At 36.1% G+C, this 19,109-nt stretch overlaps 1 protein-coding gene across 1 annotated transcript in view; it reads left to right on the top strand.

Annotated features, from left to right (window-relative positions):
• rabgap1l (RAB GTPase activating protein 1-like) overlaps positions 1-19,109 on the top strand; it is a 118,189-nt gene that overhangs the window by 67,791 nt on the left and 31,289 nt on the right. Inside the window, exons 14-17 of the mRNA XM_028026876.1 lie at positions 8,032-8,145; positions 14,652-14,726; positions 16,619-16,744; positions 18,246-18,389. Coding sequence (XP_027882677.1) covers positions 8,032-8,145; positions 14,652-14,726; positions 16,619-16,744; positions 18,246-18,389 — 459 coding nt within the window. The remainder of the gene's footprint in view (positions 1-8,031; positions 8,146-14,651; positions 14,727-16,618; positions 16,745-18,245; positions 18,390-19,109) is intronic.

Here is a 19,109-nt window from a genome sequence, read left to right as displayed (position 1 = left end):
CACTTACAGTTAAGAATAGCCTCGTCTTTTATTCCAGCATGGCGCTTCCTCTCCTCTCTAATCAGATCTACAGATCGGCTGTCCTGCTCTTACTCCCGCCTAGGAGCAAACAATTGTTAACAGCCTCCCGGATCACTCTGTCAGCCTTTTATTTATTTTATTTCTGTCATATCAGGTTAGATATTTCAATGAAAAAGCCTCTGGTTGATGGTGACACTGATGGTGTTGATGCTCAGTAACACAGCTATCAGTTTGCTTTTTATAAAAGATGACCTGAAAGTATCATACTCTGTACCTTCTGTGATTACTCCAAGGCCTCAGCTACTCTGAACAATCATTTTAAGGGAATATTCTTTCTTGTGTTTGAAAGTAGTTCCTGTTTTGTATTTTATCATTCTGTCATTAACTTCTCCAGTACCTGTTTAAAACGTAACAGAAACAGAGTGTAGGGCATGATGTGGAAATACCAAAACAAACTGCTTCACTATTCCAACTCCCAGTTTGTTAGAAATCTGCTTAAAGGAGACTTCATATGCAAAATTAACATTTTACATGTTTTTGTACTTCTCTGGAGCTTCTTACAAAGAAAAAAAGCCATCTGGTTTTTGGCGTCTGGAAAATGAGCTGTTTCAAAAACCTCTGGAATGTAACACCACAAATCAGCAGGCACTTCCATGTTGCCTAGCAACATATGAGATTCAGCACGTTTGGTCAGCTGGTTTTACCACTGTATGCGATGCAAAATGGCTGCTGGAAAAGATGAGTGGTTTGGTTGTTGACTTACCATCCATAAACCACTTTCTGCATTCTTCTTGGTTGTGCAGGAGGCTCTACTTCTGCTTTTCAAAGCTGCACCATTGTATAATTGCGCATCTGTTTGCAGCCATTTTCACGTGCAAGTGTACATGTTGAGTTAGGGGGCGTGGCCAGCAACAGATTAATTGAATTTAAAGTGATAGGAGGCTCTGAAGTATTTAATTCTGAGAGGAACTCAAAGCAGACAAAACTGGGCAGACTAAAATCTCATTATCTAAAAATGATTTGTGCAAAAAATGTGAGGGACTGTTTTTTGTAGACCATAGAGCTATGGTAACCTGTTCAAGGAAGCAAAGTAAGTAATTCACCTCTGAAGTAGAACTGTAAATTTTTTAATCAAATTAATCATGCTCATTTTGATTCATTCAGGTGCACCTGTGCATTTACAATATTATTTATGATCCTTTAATAATATATTTTTAGTGACCCATTTAAACCTATTTAAACCTATGTTATTAAATTATAGTGAATAATGTGACCTTAGCATATTTCAGCCTGGTCACTCAGCTGCTTGTTAAGTTTATTGGTGTGGATGGACGGTAGGGGTTTGATGGCCATTAATGTAGCACTGGGAGGAACAAGTAGCTCTGTCCTCATTAACTCAGCTAATAAACTAATATATTCTACTTTTCAGTGCCGGAAAAAGTGGCCCAAAACCATGGAGCCTATTTTGGGATGTGCTAATGCTGTTAGGTTATATGATGCAAAAACTAGAATTGATTAATTCTGTTTTGTTATTTACCGTGGTGGAGCTAAGCTGTGGCAGTGTAATGCAGTGATGCAACTAATGAGGCAGCGGTTTCCTTATGACACCTTGGGGCTGAAGCACACCAGCACCTCAGACAGCAGCGCGCCGAAAGCAGACTCCTCACTTCAGCAGCCGCTCGCTTGTTCCTGATGTACTGCAGCAGGACAATTAGGGACTCTTCTCTTTTCTGTCATCAGATCCCCCTGACTGAACATTAAAACTGTTTTTGTTTTGCAATGAGTGACAAAAAGAACAAAGCATAAGCTGGAGAAAAAAGACCTGAATGTTAAGTCAGAAATATATTGCCGTGTGGCGTTTACTCCATGAATAAGTCATGGATATCGACAGTATGTGGTCAACTGGTCTGTTGTCTCTGGTATAATCTGTGGTTTACCTCAGGGGTGTCCAAACTTTTTGTCACTTGGGCCAAAATTATCAAGTCACAAGTTACTCGTGGGCCAAAAAAAAAACATATGTTATAAAACAAGAATCATGGAAAATTTTATTGAGTATTTTTCTTTCAAAACTAAACTAACCATGAAATATGTACAGAGTTTCTATGAAAGGATGTGTAAATCTTTGGAAATCCAAAGTGCAAAAAGAGTTTTGTGCTTCTGCTTAATTAAAACAAAGTCATGAAGTTTGCAAATTATTTCGGCTTGATCAAAAAATATATATATATTTTAAAGACTTTTGCCCATTCTCAGCAATAAAAGCAGGATTTAGGTCACTCTTTCTTTGAAACTCCATGCTGTATTGAACCAAGTTTAGTAAATTATTTAAATTAGTTAGATTTGGAATTCACCAAAGTCTGCACTTAACTAAAAGTGGTAAATACTATATGTTCCTATTTACTATGAAATTAAACATAACTAAATGTTTATGAAAACTTTGTTGTATTTAGTCAGTAATAACACCTATGCAAACCGTCTGTCTCTTAATGTGTGTAGCTGTCTGAGACGAACCCCAAAAGATTTTCAGCTGTAATTGCAGCAAAAAGTGGTTCTTCATAACCATAACTTATGGAGAAGATTGTAAGTGCATGCCACACAGATTTGTATCTGTAGAATATATTAGGTGGCGCTTTGTTCTGTATATTATGTGTTATGTGTGCTAATAGGGTGACAAAATGTGGAAAAGTTATAGAAATTGTAATATTTTGCAAGGTACCCTGACTAAGTGAGTTGCAATACAATAAATATTCATATAGAGCACAATGAAATCATTTTTTTCTGATATACTGCAAAAATAACTTTGAAGGATGTGATAGTAACAGCTGTAGTTTTCCCCAAGTTAATTCTGTAGCTTACATTTGCTATTCCCCATTCCTAATCCTCAGTCTGCATCTCATCAAGGTTTCATTTAGTGCATAACATATGTGGGACATCTCTCTGAAAGAAGAACCTTGTTAGTTTGCAATAAAAGGGAACTTGGAAAGCATTGTGTACTTGCTGTCTGTCTGGAAAATAAGAGGCGATGCTGCAAACGTTTAGGACACATGGATGCTGAAAGAGGACAGATACGAGCTGAAGAGAAAAAAAATACACAAAGCAGCTGAAGCAAAGGCACTGTGGGACATGAAGTAGAAAATAGAGGAGAGTGGAAGTGGAAAAAGCAGCCAATAAGCAAGAAAAAGTAACAAAAGGCCGGGGACTGAACACTACAAAAGACCATGTTGACAGAAACATGAAAGAGGAAAAGGAAAGGGATTAGCGAGCTAGAGGACGTCCTCTCCTATTTTTTTTTTTTTTTGGTATTTTTTGAGTAATGAGGCTGTTAATTAGCAGAGGCATGCATGCTTTATTAAATCAAAGTGTTTACAACTTTAACTGTCAAACAAATTCTGGATGGTATTGCAAATGTTGCCATGGTAAAACGTAATAAATGATGGGATAGTTAAGCAAAGGTAAGAAAGTAAAAATGAGCTGTATGTTATTTAAGCTAACAAAGTTGCATTATTATCGTTATTTATGCATCACAGCATAGAATCACTCTCAAAGGTATTCACACCCCTGTCAAAATGGTGTATTTTTAAAAGCTCTGGAGAATTCCCATGTTTTGGAAAGAAAATATTTAAATCTGCAACAAATTGTTTCTGAAGGCTGCACATGATGCCAACATAAGGCAGCAACTTAATCTTTATTTCAAAGGTGAAATACCTCTAAATATTTTTCCCTTTATGGTTTGAATATTTTTATAAAATTTACAGTTGTTAATAAATTTCCACTTAAATTTTTTCTTGTCATAAATTTAGCCCTGTTATAGAAAAATGAGCAAAGTTGAAATTTAGATCCTCCAAATCTAGAAAATGTATTTTACCATCTGATTGTGACAATGACTAAAAAAAACCTGTCATAGTTGTACTTTATTCTTTTTTTTTGGCTGTAATGTAATGTTCTTCTATTTCCAACACATAATATACAGAACAAAGCGCCACCTCTTCACTACAAATCTCATTAAAGCAGAACACACAGCTGTGCTAGCAGCTTTAAATCCTTTAGTTGGAGTATGGCAGTTACATGGAAAGACTCTGAATCTTAAACATAAAAAATTAAATTAAAGAAATTATGTCAATCAAAGTGGTACTGTCAGTTGGATAGATGATGTGTGCACAATTGTGTTACCAGTGGTTTTATATGCTTATGAAGCAATGAACTCATGCAGTGGGGTAACTTTTCTCAGATTTTGACTTTATATTTGTCAAAATCTGTATCAGTTATGGTGAAAAAGATGTATTTTTAAATTAAACCATGTATTTTGGAGACTTTTTTTAAACTGAGTAAAGATCGAACAGATATTGAGTCTTTTAAGGCTCAGCCAGCTTTTTCTTACTCTTATAAGGTCATACTATTGTAATCCTCAGAACCATTTAGGATGCTGCTCTATAACAAGACAGATAAATGAATATGTATAAAATAAAATTTCTGTCGGTCATCAATTTACCTGTTTAAGGTAGTTAAATAATTTCTATGTCCTAATTGCCAAACTAATGAGAGCAATCTTTTTAGTTTTTACAGATTTTAGTTTTAAAATTTCTTCAAAGTCAGATATTTACATACATTTTTCAGTATTTGATAAAACATTTTGTACCAGACTGGTGAAGGTCTTGGTACCTTGGCTCATTTCTTTGTACATTCATGATGTCACACAATTAATGGTGTGTTTGAGCTGTTGCTATAAGATGCAAATATTGTGAATTAACTTAAATCAGAAGTTTACAAAACCTTGACGTTATCATCTGGATGCTCCCAAGTCCCTCTAATGCAGTCGTTCTCAAATGGGGGTACGTGTACCCCTGGGGGTACGTGGAGGTACTGCAGGGGGTACGTGAAGCTTTTCAAAATATCTTTAAAAAATCAGTAGGCTCCTCATAATAAGTCTTGGGAAAAATTATTTTGTGAAAAGTTCGATAAAATATAAATGTGTGTTCATGCACTGAATTTTATATTCAGTATTTAGTTTCAATATCCTTTAAAATAAAACGGTTTGACTGGTTTTATACCTTCCTTGTGGTCACCGTCTTCTGTTTTTCTTTTTTGTTTAACCATGCAATATGGATGTATTTGTCAGGTTCACTGATATAAGTTGTTTGGCTTTAATAAATCAGACAGTGATTTTACAGCACTGTACCCCTTTTTAATTCCGAAAATGTTTTGCCCGTGTCAGGGGGTACTTGACTAAAAATATATTTTTAAGGGGGTACATCACTGAAAAAAGTTTGAGAACCACTGCTCTAGAGCAACGCATGGAAGGAGCAGAGAGTAGAAACGGTAGAAAGGTACTCAACTTTTTCTACTACTTTTACACGACTTCACAGGCCCTCGCATACAGGTGCTGGTGCGAGGGCTTTCACAGGCCAGGGCCTTCACATGCCTTCGCATCCAGGTGGCGGTGCGAGGGCCTTCACAGGCCAGGGCCTTCAAGGATCCCTGGCCTTCACAGGCCCTCGCGTCCACGTGGCGGTGCAAGGGCCTTCACAGGCCAGGTCCATGAAGGATCCCTGGCCTTCACAGTCCCCTCGCGTCCACGTGGCGGTGCGAGGGCCTTCACAGGTCAGGTCATTCAAGGATCCCTGGCCTTCACAGTCCCCTCGCGTCCACGTGGCGGTGCGATGGCCTTCACAGGTCAGGTCATTCAAGGATCCCTGGCCTTCACAGGCCCTCGCGTCCACGTTCGGTGCGAGGGCCTTCACAGGTCAGGTCATTCAATGATACCTGGCCTTCACAGGCCCTCGCGTCCACGTTCGGTGCGAGGGCCTTCACAGGCCAGGTCCATGAAGGATCCCTGGCCTTCACAGGCCCTCGCGTCCACGTTCGGTGCGAGGGCCTTCACAGGCCAGGTCCTTGAAGGATCCCAGGCCTTCACAGGCCCTCGCGTCCACGTTCGGTGCGAGGGCCTTCACAGGCCTTCACATTACCTCGTGGTCGTCTTATTCAAGCACTTCTGAAGGAACAGCCTGCGATGTCATCGATGACATCACGTTCGTTTTGTCGGTCTGATGTCATCAGTGACAGTCAGGGACGGACGTGATGTCATCGATGACATCGCAGGCTGTTACCTCAGAAAAAATGTTTTTTATACCTATGTTACATGTCTCAGCTGTATTGAAACAGTTGTAACAATTGATGTTTGTTTTGTTTTGTCTCTTCTTCTCCTTTCTTCCGAGTGGGAAGCCTGTAAACAAGAACAGCTTTAGCGAACGAAGAACGACCGCCGTTTTCTTCCCCAAACTCTGTCTGTTTTATTACAAATTGTCAAAATCATGAAATCATGCATTGAACATTCCTTTGTGCATTCATGTCCATGTGTCCTTCCGTTGCTCCAAAACAACCATATTCCATCTACTTCAATAAACAACATCAGCCCACACCAGCTGTGACAGCATCCATGGGCCAAATCAAAACAATTCAACAATCGATTTAAATCTTACAGATTTACATAAAAAGAAAACTATTCCTCAAGTTCAGTGAAATTGTAAGGCTACTAATTTCTTTGAATTGTAATAACTCTGAAAAATGTAATCATATTATTAGTTCTATAATTTAATATGGGCATATTTAGAGGACTAGATCTAGCTTAAGCTAGTACAGTAGAATCAATTACAGGGTAGTAGGGGAAAAGTGGTAACGTCTATAATAAATGTTTGAAACTGATGAGAACTGATTTCCGGTACATGTAACAGAGTAACTTTAACACTTCCTATCAAAAGATAACACAACCCGTCAGGATACCACCGAAATCTTAATAAGGTTGGGTCGGAGAGTGTATCGAAGTTTAGATACATGTAGCAAACTTCTATAACGGCTGTTTTACGACCGTTATAGCTACAAACCGTAATTATGAAACAAAATCACTCTTTTTCCCTCGAACGTCTAAACACGTCTAGCAAGTAATTACGAAATCAGCACTGAATGAACTTGTAAATTTACATTTTAGCGGGGACAGTTTCCACCAGCTTCACACTACTAACCTGTAAACAAGTACAGCTTTAGCGAACGAAGAACGACCGCCATCTTTTTCCCCAAACTCTGTCTGAGGCGCAAGGGGAAAGGGGCGGGGCTCCTCACTCTAGGTCTCCTGGTGAAACGCTGTCTATAATTTGGCTCTAACAAAACTGGAAACATCAGTATGAGACCTGTAAGAGCGTAGGGACACCCTAGAGCAGTGGTTCTCAAATGGGGGTACGTGTACCCTTGGGGGTACGTGAAGCTTTTCAAAATATCTTTAAAAAATCAGTAGGTTCCTCATAATAAGTCTTGGGAAAAATTATTTTGTGAAAAGTTCGATAAAATATAAATGTGTGTTCATGCACTGAATTTTATATTCAGTATTTAGTTTCAATATCCTTTAAAATAAAACGGTTTGACTGGTTTTATACCTTCCTTGTGGTCACCGTCTTCTGTTTTTCTTTTTTGTTTAACCATGCAATGTTTGCAATATGGATGTATTTGTCAGGTTCCCTGTTATAAGTTGTTTGGCTTTAATAAATCAGACAGTGATTTTACAGCACTGTACCCCTTTTTAATTCCAAAAATATTTTGCCCGTGTCAGGGGGTACTTGACTAAAAATATATTTTTAAGGGGGTACATCACTGACAAAAGTTTGAGAACCACTGCTCTAATGTATAGTGACATAGTAAAGGTGTATGCAAACTTCTAAATTTGAATAGAGTAAAAAAAAAAAAAGGAATTAAAAGATAGATGTTTCGTAGAGATTGTACAACATTTTGCATAAATGTGCATGCGAGAGGAATAGCAGCAGAGTACCAGAAGATGAGGTCAAACATATAATACTGTAACAATTCAGTTTATATTTCATCGTATTGTGAAGAAAACTGGACTGAAAGTGATCTGGATGTAGCAAATGTTTTTTCGTATAGCCAATTCTTGCCAAATCAAAACTTTAAAAAGGAGACATTTAAGCTCTGTTGGTTTTGTCTAAAGTATATTTACCCTCTGTCTTGCAGGACTCGGCACAGGAGAGCGTCATCACCCGTGACATCCATCGCACTTTTCCAGCACACGACTACTTCAAAGAATCTGATGGAGATGGACAAGATTCACTCTACAAGATCTGCAAGGTGAGCCCAGTTCCTAACAGAGAGGCTGTGAAAAAACATGCAATTACAGTGAACCCTTGCTATGACGCAGTTCACCTTTCACAGCCTCGCTGCTTCGTGGATTTTTTTGTGTAGTTTTTTTTCACAGTTCATTGTGTTCTGCGTCCTGATTAGCTAAACAGTCTCCGCGCTTCTTCTCTACCTGTGTGCCAATAACGTTACGGTATTTAAATATACGTAATACAGCTTGGCAAATTTTGACAAATATTTTTGCCCAGAAGAAAAAAAGAGCAACAACAACTACCAATAACTATGTTCTTCTCTCAAATAAACACACCTGCACCACAGGCTTCAGAAGAAAAAGACACTAGAGAGCGGAGTCAGGCTGCAGCATCACAGTCAGAGGAACAGTGAAATATGCGAGTCACTATTTCTAGTAATGTTCTCCGTATTGATGATTACAATGATTATTTTACTGTAGTTATTTGTAAGAAAGCGTTATATTTGTTTAAAAAAATGCTTAGGCCTGAAAACAGTTTTTGTTCTTTGGTTTCAATGTAGAGTATTTAATTATGCTGTATAATAATTGTAAAAAATAAAGGTAACTACTTCACGGATTTCGCCTATCACGGGTTCTTTTGGAACCTAACCCACTCGAAAAACGAGGGTTCACTATAGTTAGCAACAATATTACTTGTTGGCTTTTATATATTGTTTATCAGAAAAGGACATTTTTGACTATATTATTTGTTTAGCTGACCTTTCCTTAAGGGAATATTTTTCATAATGTTAAGTTTCTATGTTTGTAGGAGTTACTAATTATCAAATGTCATAAATTTGCCTGTCAATATAATGCAAAACATTTTTTTACCCTCGCGTTCTCCAAGTCTCATCAAGTGATTATTTTTAGTTTATAGTTTATAATTTACATTGTTTTTGTCTTCACTGATACATTTGTGTCAGTCTGTCCTACAAGCATGGAGGGCTGATTGTGCCAAAATTAGCAACAAATAATATTAATAATTATTTTTTATTTATATTATTTATTAATAATATGAATTTTAACAAAAAATATTAATCAGGTTAATAAATATATAGTTTGATAAAGAATGTAATGTGCCAAATATTGCATCCAAAAAATGAGTTCTTATCATTTTCAACAGTATTAATTTCATATTATCTTTTGTTAATTAGTTTCCTTTTTTATTCATTTATTTATTCTTTTTTTCCATATTCTTTTACTTGCCAAATTTTTTATTATTTTTATTGCCACTTTTCTGCATACATTGATTTTTCTCCCTTGTCCGATTATTTTGAGAATTTTTTCTCATGTTTTGTTTTTCTTTCTAACTCTTTGTAAGATGCACAGTGACAAAGGACCAAGACCGGTGGGGGGATATTCAGATGCATCTTCTCTCCTATTGGAGGGCTAATCCTGTCAAAATTAGCAAACTTGGATCTTGAAGTTAATCAATAGAAGACAAGCAGACTCTGAATCCCCACCCACCCTATTTAGAATTTAAAGGATAGCCTAATGGTTGCTTCTGACATGCTAACATGCTAAGAGTCATCAGCTAGGTAAAATGATTGCTGCCCTCCTCCAAATTTTAAAAATTACTTCACAGTTTTCTAAATCTGCTTCCATTTTGATGTAATTCTGCAAAATTAAATAAAAAAAGACGCTTCTATAACTAGAAGGCCACCTGCGTTTTCTCATGCTGAGGCAATTTTCTATGAAGATACGCTTTTTTTTTTCAGACAGAATCAAGGTCAGCACCATAGAAATGTGTCAAAGTGAGTTCTGCTCCCTGCCTGTGGCTTTAACCACAGTGCTGCTTTTATAAACTGTTCTGCACATCTTGGATATATTTCCAGCTCTTCTGTCACAAACTTCATTATCTCCCCGCTGCTCCAGTCAGTCAAGTTGCTGCACTAAATATCTGCCATTTTTGTCACATTTAGAAATAAGAGCAGCAGAATGGTTCATATCATGCTCTCACTGACGTAAATATATAAACCAAACATCCAAATTAATATCTTTACAGTGAGATGATTATGTGTAGAGAAAGAAGAAAAAAACCTGCTTAAATTTTTAAGAACCCAATAAACTAGGAGTTTAGTATCCTGCCTAAAATGAAACAGTCACAGTTGTTTTTCTCTCATTTACCGTAAAGTAATTGAGAACAGTTACAACAGCATTACCATTCACCATATTAAATGACATGATAACTGAATAATATTTTCTGTACTATTCTGCAATATAAAATAAGATTTGTTGTGAAATTTGCAATAGTTTACAAACTTAAAATGTTTCTGTTAGATCTGTATTCAGTTGAGCGTTTAGTCATCAGCAAGTAGAAACTTTTTAATCCTTAAGTAATTTGAATATTATTAAATCACAAGTTGTAAAACTAGTTCAGTATAGAAGTTCTTAATTAATACCAAATAAGATTGTCACAATAACAAATTTTGCTGGATAATAAATTGTCCCAGAAATTATGGCGACGATATTGTTGCTTTGAGGCGATTTTCAACTAGTATATTTATAATGGGATAATGATGTAAGTTCATCCTCTCAGAGGCGAATAAACTTGAATTTTGCACATAACACTCCACATTGAAACTGGAAAACAATTTAAATATCGAAATAAAAAGAATAAATAAAACGGTAATAAAATCCAAGCACAACCAAAACCATAAATAAGATGGATTATCAAGTCTTTCTAAACAAAATTTACCTTCAAAAAACATTCATTTGTTGTGTGAAATTACGTTAACTGTTAACTGTCATCTATTATTTAAATGTGTTTAGCTTTCAATTGATATGGTCTTCATATTCATTTAGACAAAAAGATGAAATGCCAAAGAAAGGAGCTTGTTAACCATGAACTGTTGTTTTAAAATAGCGAGTTTTGGTCTAACGTGGTGTACTGTAACTTTCGCTGTTTGTGTTTTCGTTGCACAGTAGAATCAGAGCATGTTTGGTCAGTGCTGTAGGAGAACCTGTCAGGAAGGTTTAACATCCACTCTGGTCCCAACTAGGTCAGAGTCGTGCCAGCCTTCATTTGTATGCAAATCCATGTAGATTTTCAGCTGTTAAGGTTGGTTGGATCTTCAGGCTTTACAGGCATGGAGTATCCAGAACAAAGTTCATTGTCATCTTTATAACTTCTTCCGTTTCCTGCCTGAAGTGCTTCGTTTCCAACCTTTATTCTCTGGGGAAGGTCACCTGCGGACGTGGTGCGTCTCTAAAATCCTTTGTTTCAGAAACACTCCTACTTGAGACAAGATTTTCTCCATCAGCAATAAGCTGGAAAATAAAACTTTTACCTCTTTTCTATTTTTATTGAAAACAAAATCTTTCTTTCATATTTTGAACTTTTCTAGACATTGTTAGTGTGTTACTACAGACAGCAGAATATACAGCTCTGGAAAAAATTAAGAGACCATTACAAAATTATCAGTTTCTCTGATTTTATTTTTATAGGTATATGTTTGAGTAAAATTAACGTTCTTCTTTTATTATGAACTACTATGAACTAATGACAACATGTCTCTTACAGTATATTCCAAGCAAAAAATTTTTATTTATTTGCAGAAAATGAGAAATGGTCAAAATAACAAAACCGATGCAGAGCTTTCAGACCTCAAATAATGCAAAGAACAGTTTATATTCATTTAGAAACAACAATATTAATGTTTTAACTCAGGAAGAATTCAGAAATCAATATTTGGTGGAATAACCAAGGAGTTTTCACTGGGGTTCAGTGCAGAGGGCTAAATTTTTCCAGAGATGTACATGTCTTAGTAGAATTACCCCAAGTTATTATGACTAGATTCTCGTAATTAAACAAAAATTTTCGTAGCTTGGTCCTAATACTCTGTAGAGAAGGGATGATTGAATTAAAAAGCACTTTTTGAAAATAGTTTCTGTCATTTGCATTTATTTTTTTTAGAAATGGCAGCAAGCAACAAAAAAATTAATCAATTAAGATTGGAAATCGGATCTATTATGAAAAAATCTGAGATTATATTTTTAAGCAATATCGCCCAGTCTTATTAGATATACATCCCACAATTTTTATTTCTATAAATGGTGAAAACTACACATTATTTTCCGTCCACTTCACAATTATACAATGTATTTTGTTCTATCATACAAAATAACTATAAAACATGTTGAAGTTTCAAATACTGTTCTCCTTTTACTTTGTATCCCAGTACTTGAGAACTTTAAGAATGGTATTGCTGAAGTTTTTACAAATAAAGCCCCATAGATCCTTACAGAACTTTACATAAGGATTAATAAGACATTTGATCCAGCAAACATTTCTACAGTTACTTGCTTTACGTCTAAGAATAGAAAAATCTGTCTTCTCCACAGTTGAGAAACTAGGCGTTTTTTGCAATAATCCACCCCTCTGAGTCCATTATCTGCCCGGGCCAACAAATTTAGATTTCACCCACCAGGACCTCCCCCATCCATCTGTCAGCGTGCTCTTCTCCCAGCCGAGTTGGGGACGTGTGAACGCCACACTCCATCAAGCGTGTCAGCTTGTAGATTACACCGCAGACAGCGCCACAAGACTTCTCCATTACCTCCATATCAAAATACCAAAATTAGCTGAGCACAGCAGCAGTGGGACTGTTCATGTCTGCACTTTTCTTTCTGCCCATCGTTTAACTCACAGTCACTTTCCAGGGAAAAGAGTGAGCATCACCTCAACAGCTAATGTTCTGGGTGTGTTGATTCAATTTCATTTAACCTTTTCACATTTTGTTGTTGTACTACAACAAGGTTGAATGGATTTTATGTGACAAACCAACACAAGGTAGTGCATAGTTGGAAATTGGAAGTAAAACGGTATTAAATAGAGTCCAGTCAGTTTTTTGTTGTTAATCTAATTGCAGGTGCTCTGTGAAGGCCTCAAATGATTATTAAAGATCATAAATGAAGCAATAGCTTCTTAAAAACCAACAAGGTAGGTCAAGAATATCGTCTTGGAGAAGGTTAAAGCAGAGTTGAGTGTCTCATTGTTGAGTGTCAATATTTAAATGGAAACAGATTGGCACAGCTGCAAATCTACCAAGACATCACTGTTTACCTAAACTAACACAAAACATAATGAGAGCATTAATCAAAATTGCAGCATAAGATGCTTCTGCAAGGGATTCACACAAGGAATCAGAATATATGTGTACACGCCACACTTTTCTGATCATTTATATAAAAACATTGCAAACTGTTTTTTTTATTTCACTTGACAGTTATTCCCTCTTTTTGCTAGTTTACTGTAAAATGCCATTAAAAACACTGAAGTTTTAACCATCTGAAAATGTTCTCAGGAGTTATTTAGCTGTTGCGGTGAAGCACAGATTCATGTAACAAAAACACATGTAACAGATTTGCCTGAATTTTATATCACGGTCCCTCTTTTCTGAGACTTTCTATTCGGTGGCTCATTTATAAGCACTCCCCTTTACCGCAGTTTACTGCATTGATTTATTGGAGAAACAGGCACAAACCCAAGGTTGCACACTGTAGTTGTACCCTGTGTCACTTGGTGAAATGCAAGGACAGTCTATACGATGCCTTTACAGTGGTTGAGTAAAGGCAGTGTAGGCTAAAATCCTGTTTTCAGAGTTTATACACTCTAAAGTGCTTCAGTCATCTTTTTTAAAAATCTGTTTAATTAGCTGCAGAACGTCTGTGCCATGTTAGCAGACTGGAGGCTCAGCTTTACGTACAGAAAATTGAAGGCTTGTAGAAAGTGACATTGAACAAGGTTGACACGAACACAGAAGAAAAAACGAGACTGAGAGGTGTTCCTCCGAGGAAACTCCTCTGGTAAAACTGAAGTGTTACGGAGAAGCTGTCTCTCAGGAGATGTACTCTGTTCTGATGTTCTGACTGATGTTCTGACTACAACAGTTATATTACAGCGATACACTGGAGGAGTAGCGAGGCACAAAGCTTTTAAGATCGATTAGTCTAGATGTGAATGGCTGCTGATCCTCGGATTTTTCTTAAGAAGGCTGGTAAATGTCTTGAGCACATAAATCATTCCACAAAAGGAGAAACACACAGAATGCAAAGACATCTATTTTTCATTTTAGCTTCACTAATGAATTGTAACTAATTCATAACAGTTTAAATAGATTATTTATGGTTATATATTTATGTTTCTGTGCAAATTTGGACATTTTTGGATAAATTAGTTTAGTCCCACATTATTTTGCCTAAAACCATCTCAGCGCTTCCCTCCTTTCTTCCTAAGCAATTGAATTTTTCTATTTAAAAAAAAAAACAGTACATCTTTTCATCATTTAGTTTTGCTTTCGGGTATAAAAGAAAGAACTAAAGAATTAAGCCGGCTAACATCTGCAACTTGTCTCTCATTCTAGAAAGCTTGCACTCTAGTAACTTTGGGTTATCCATCTGGTGTAACTATCCTTAAAAATGCCATTGAGTTAAAGTTTGTTGGTGATAAACATGAACTCACATTAACTTTTTTATTCTTTTGCAGGCTTATTCTGTCTATGATGAGGAAATTGGTTACTGTCAGGGTCAGTCTTTTCTGGCTGCCGTTCTTCTTCTACATGTGAGTAAACTTGACTCATTAAATCTCCATTCATTAGCTTAATGATTATATATATATATATATATATATATATATATATATATATATGTGTGTATATATATATATATGCACATATATATATATATATAATTATCTTTGCGGTATCTCATGTCCATGTTAGAAAACTGACAGAAATGTTAAAAATTGGGACTAGAAAAGAGATATTTCTTGTAAGAACCCAGTTCTTTGTAAATCTGAACACCTGCATTTCTGTCACTTAAATACCTTTTATGTTCATTTATAGTTTGTAAGCATCTTTATGTTTATGTTATTTTATTTATTCTTTCTTTTTGATGTTTCTTTGAGCTACTTATATTGCGACTAATTTAATAAGAATACTATTTGTCACTTTATTCCAACAAAGAAAATTTATTGACACTCAAAAAAGAGACAAAGACAAAACAACAACTATGAATAAAAATCAAGTTCATAAATGAATGTCATTAGTGTCGGGTAAACATTTATAACTACATTTAAAAGTGGTAGAAATCAAAGACACTGACACAGTATATGTAGTGTTATATTTCACATGGGGTGACTATTATTTCCTATTTCTATTGCACAAATTTTAACTAGAGGAAATTTTGTGAGAGAAAGTCTGTAAAGACAAATGGAGGAGAGATAGAAGAGGTGACACATGATGGAGGAAGTCCCAAAAGGAGGAGAGACTGGAGGAAGTTTGATCAAAGTCCAAATACCAAGGGCAGAGGAGGTTAAAGAGCAGAGAGACGGAGGGGAGATGTCAGGATGGATGAGGAAGGAGAGTCATGAAGAAGGGATCTGAGATTAAATGAAGAGACAGAAGGAATTGGTGTGGAGGAGGAAGAGGAAGTTATGGAGGAAGAGGCAGTAAAGGAAGAAAGGAGAAGAAGGGATAATAGGGACGCCACTGTAAAAGAAGGAGGCTGACTGGTTGTGTATAGACAAGGTGTCTGGAATATTTATTGGGGTTCAACTTTACCTGCAGAAGTGCTTTAAGCTCCAAACACACACTGTCTCTCTGATTAAATATCTCCTCCCTCTCTGTGTGTGTTTGTGTGGAGCCATTAATATCCACAAAGACCCAGTGTTACCTTTTCTCTCATAAGCTTTATACTTATGTACCCAAACAAACACAGAAATATGAAGAGAAGTTATTTATAATAAAATCGCTTAAGGCAAAAATTTACATTTTGCACAGTTTTGTACTTCTATTCGGGTTTAGACTACTTCTAAAAAGCGTCCAGGCGATAAGCAAATGTTTTTTGGTTTCTTGAAAATGAACCTCTGGAATGTAACGTCACAAATCACCTAGCAACCCCAGCAAAGCCCAGCCCGTTACCTAGCTACCCCAGCTGAACTCCAGCATGTTTTAGCCTGCTGGCTTTACCTCTGCATTCGCTGTACAATGTCTACTGGAAGAGACAAGTGTTTTCTTGTCGACTTACCATCCAGAAACAACTTTCTGCATTCTTGTTGATTGTGCAGGAGGCTCTATGTTTGCTCTTCAAAGATTTAAGGTTGTATAATTGTGCATCTGTTTGCAGCCATTTTGCCAGTGTAAATGGGGGACGTGGCCAGCAGCAGCTTAGTTCAGTTTAAAGTGACAAGAGGCTCTAAAGCAGCTTGTTCTCAAAGGACTTCAAAATAGGCAAAGCTGAGCAGACTAAAATCAAATTTTCTAAAAATAATTTTGTGTAAAAAAAAAATCTATATATATTAATGAATATGTTTTGCGTAGACCATACACCTACCCTAAACAGGGAAGCATAATAGGTCATCTTTAAAGTTATGTCACCTATAACATCATATGAACATTTTGTCGTTCAAGGTATCTGTTAGTGTAATTAATGATGTTATCAATGGATTTTCAGATGCCTGAGGAGCAGGCCTTCTGTGTCTTGGTGAAAATAATGTACGAATATGGACTCAGAGCTCTGTACAAGAACAACTTTGAAGATCTTCACTGCAAGTTCTATCAGCTGGAGAAACTAATGCAGGTTGGTGACAAAGTCCCATATGTTTTAAAAGACAAGTCACAGTGAAATGAAATACAACATAATGTTTGGAAACACAATCCTAACTAGAAGTATTTGTAGAGTTTTATAAATGTATGTTTTAGGGCTGGACATGTTGGTCTTACATGTTGTTGCAGAGTTTAATTTAAACTTTCTTTTAAGTGTTACCGGGTGTTGCATCAGTTGCATTTTCTCACATATCTGTTGCTTGTCAACTTTTCCCTCTGGTCACCATACATACTTGAATGTCACAATAATATGGAGAGGTGTGTTGAAAATCAAGCCTCAGAAAATCTGCGATGTCACTAAAAAAATCTAATTATCGTTGAACTGAATAAGGCCATTACTAAATGGACATAATCAAAGGTGGCAAACAGCACTGGTGGAGGCTTTGTGGAGACTTTATAACATCAGTCCAGTATTCTAACTGTTTCTGACCATAAATTGTTTATGAACTAAATTAAAATAGAACAAAGAATTTACATTTCCTTTAGAATGCAAAGTAAATGTGGAAAACTGTAATAGTCCTCTCTTGTTGAAGGAACTCGCCAGGAAACCAGCAAAATAGATAGTAGGAAAAAATAAAAGACTAAAATATTTATTAACACCTTTGTGTTATTAACACACAAAGCTTGTCAGGTAAATGTACATAACACTGTTCTGCTAGCAGCAGCTTTTATGCTATCATTAACAAAAGTTCCAACTTAGTTAATGTGCTAAAATTAGCATGGTAACTTTGAGCAGTCAACATTTTTTACTATGCTAGGACTAGATGCTACTATGCTAAATTATATTCCATTTAGATTTAGCTAACATGTTAATTGACTCTCAATAGACATAAATACCAAATGCAAAAAGGTAAAAATGCAAAGGTGGGGTTGCTAATAGCTGCGTACTCTATCTGCTATGCTAACATTGGCTAATATATTAGCCTGTAGCTAGGTGCTAAATATGGCACATTAGCTAATAGATAACGCTAGATAATACCACCTGCTAGTCACACAGCTGTTGATATGCTATTATTAGCTAAAATGGTAACATAATGTTAGTGTTTGGTAATTATTTCTTAGGCAAATTTCTGCAGTTCACTTTTTGCAGCCAAAATTTTGAAGGTGAATTTCTGCAGGCAAATTTTTTTAAGTAAATAAAAATTACATTGATAATTTTGCTCAGATTACTAATATTGTAAAACACTCCTTACTGACTAAATTTTAAAAGTTTGCTGATTTATGGTCAATCCTTTTCTAAATTTTTTCAATTCAACATTTTATTAGAGTACAGTACCAGTCATAGAGTCTGTTATGCTTTTTTAAGAGCTTACTCTATGATTTTGGTTTCATTTCAGAGCAAACGCTCATTGTTATGTCACTGAAATTTAAAGTAGAATTCATGAGCAGTACTGCATCTTTGCTTTACATTGCTGTGAGGGCTGTTTTATCTCACAACAGACTTTCCTTATCCTTTTTTCATTCTGCTCCTGCAGGAACAGCTCCCAGACCTTTGGGCCCACTTCCAGGAGCTGAACCTGGAGGCACACATGTATGCCTCCCAGTGGTTCCTCACCCTCTTTACGGCCAAGTTCCCCCTCTGCATGGTTTTCCACATCACTGACTTGCTGCTTTGTGAGGTAAAGGCAGCACAAAGTGGTATACTTGGAGCATTGTGAGAGGGATTTAGTCTGCATTGTATGTATAGAATCGCTTAATGGGAAATTCAACCATCTGGAAACATGAAATGAGATGAAATGGTAAGGTTAATAGGAAGAAAGGAAAGTGGCAGACATTAGAGGGTTAGCGACCATTATGGATTGACTAAAGAGATTACAAATGGGAATAAAAAGAGATGATTGTGGAGGAAAATGGTTGATCTGAACCTATAGCCACAAGTAGAGTTGCGGTCAGAAGTTTACATACACTCCTCATTGATATTAATGTTTTTGGAGCTTTTCATTAAAACAGTTAGACTGATGATAAAACTAAAACAAATTAGAACTGGATGTTCAATTTTAATTTATTGTATTTTCTTTAATCCAATCAAAATGATAGCTTTAAATTTATACTGTACATACACATACTTTTATTTATAAAAAACGGGTCGTCCTCACTATAAAAGAAACCAAACATTTCTGTCAAAATATTTAACGTCTGACAGTTCTGACTTGATATTTTACCACTTATTTTTTCATATATCACCACTGCAGAAGTTTAAATTTTTAGAGTTCCTGGCAAATTATTTACCAATTTAATATAATTAATTAATTACAAAATTAATTAATGAATTAGTTTATCTTTCCATAATATCCCAGTTGCTCTGTGTTTCTACTATATTTTTTGTATTTCTTGCAATA

The sequence above is a fragment of the Xiphophorus couchianus genome, chromosome 9 (genome assembly GCF_001444195.1).
Source record: "Xiphophorus couchianus chromosome 9, X_couchianus-1.0, whole genome shotgun sequence".
In the NCBI taxonomy this organism is placed as follows: Eukaryota; Metazoa; Chordata; class Actinopteri; order Cyprinodontiformes; family Poeciliidae; genus Xiphophorus; species Xiphophorus couchianus.
Note: the sequence above shows the minus strand (reverse complement) of the source record. Positions and strands in the feature narration are given on the sequence as shown.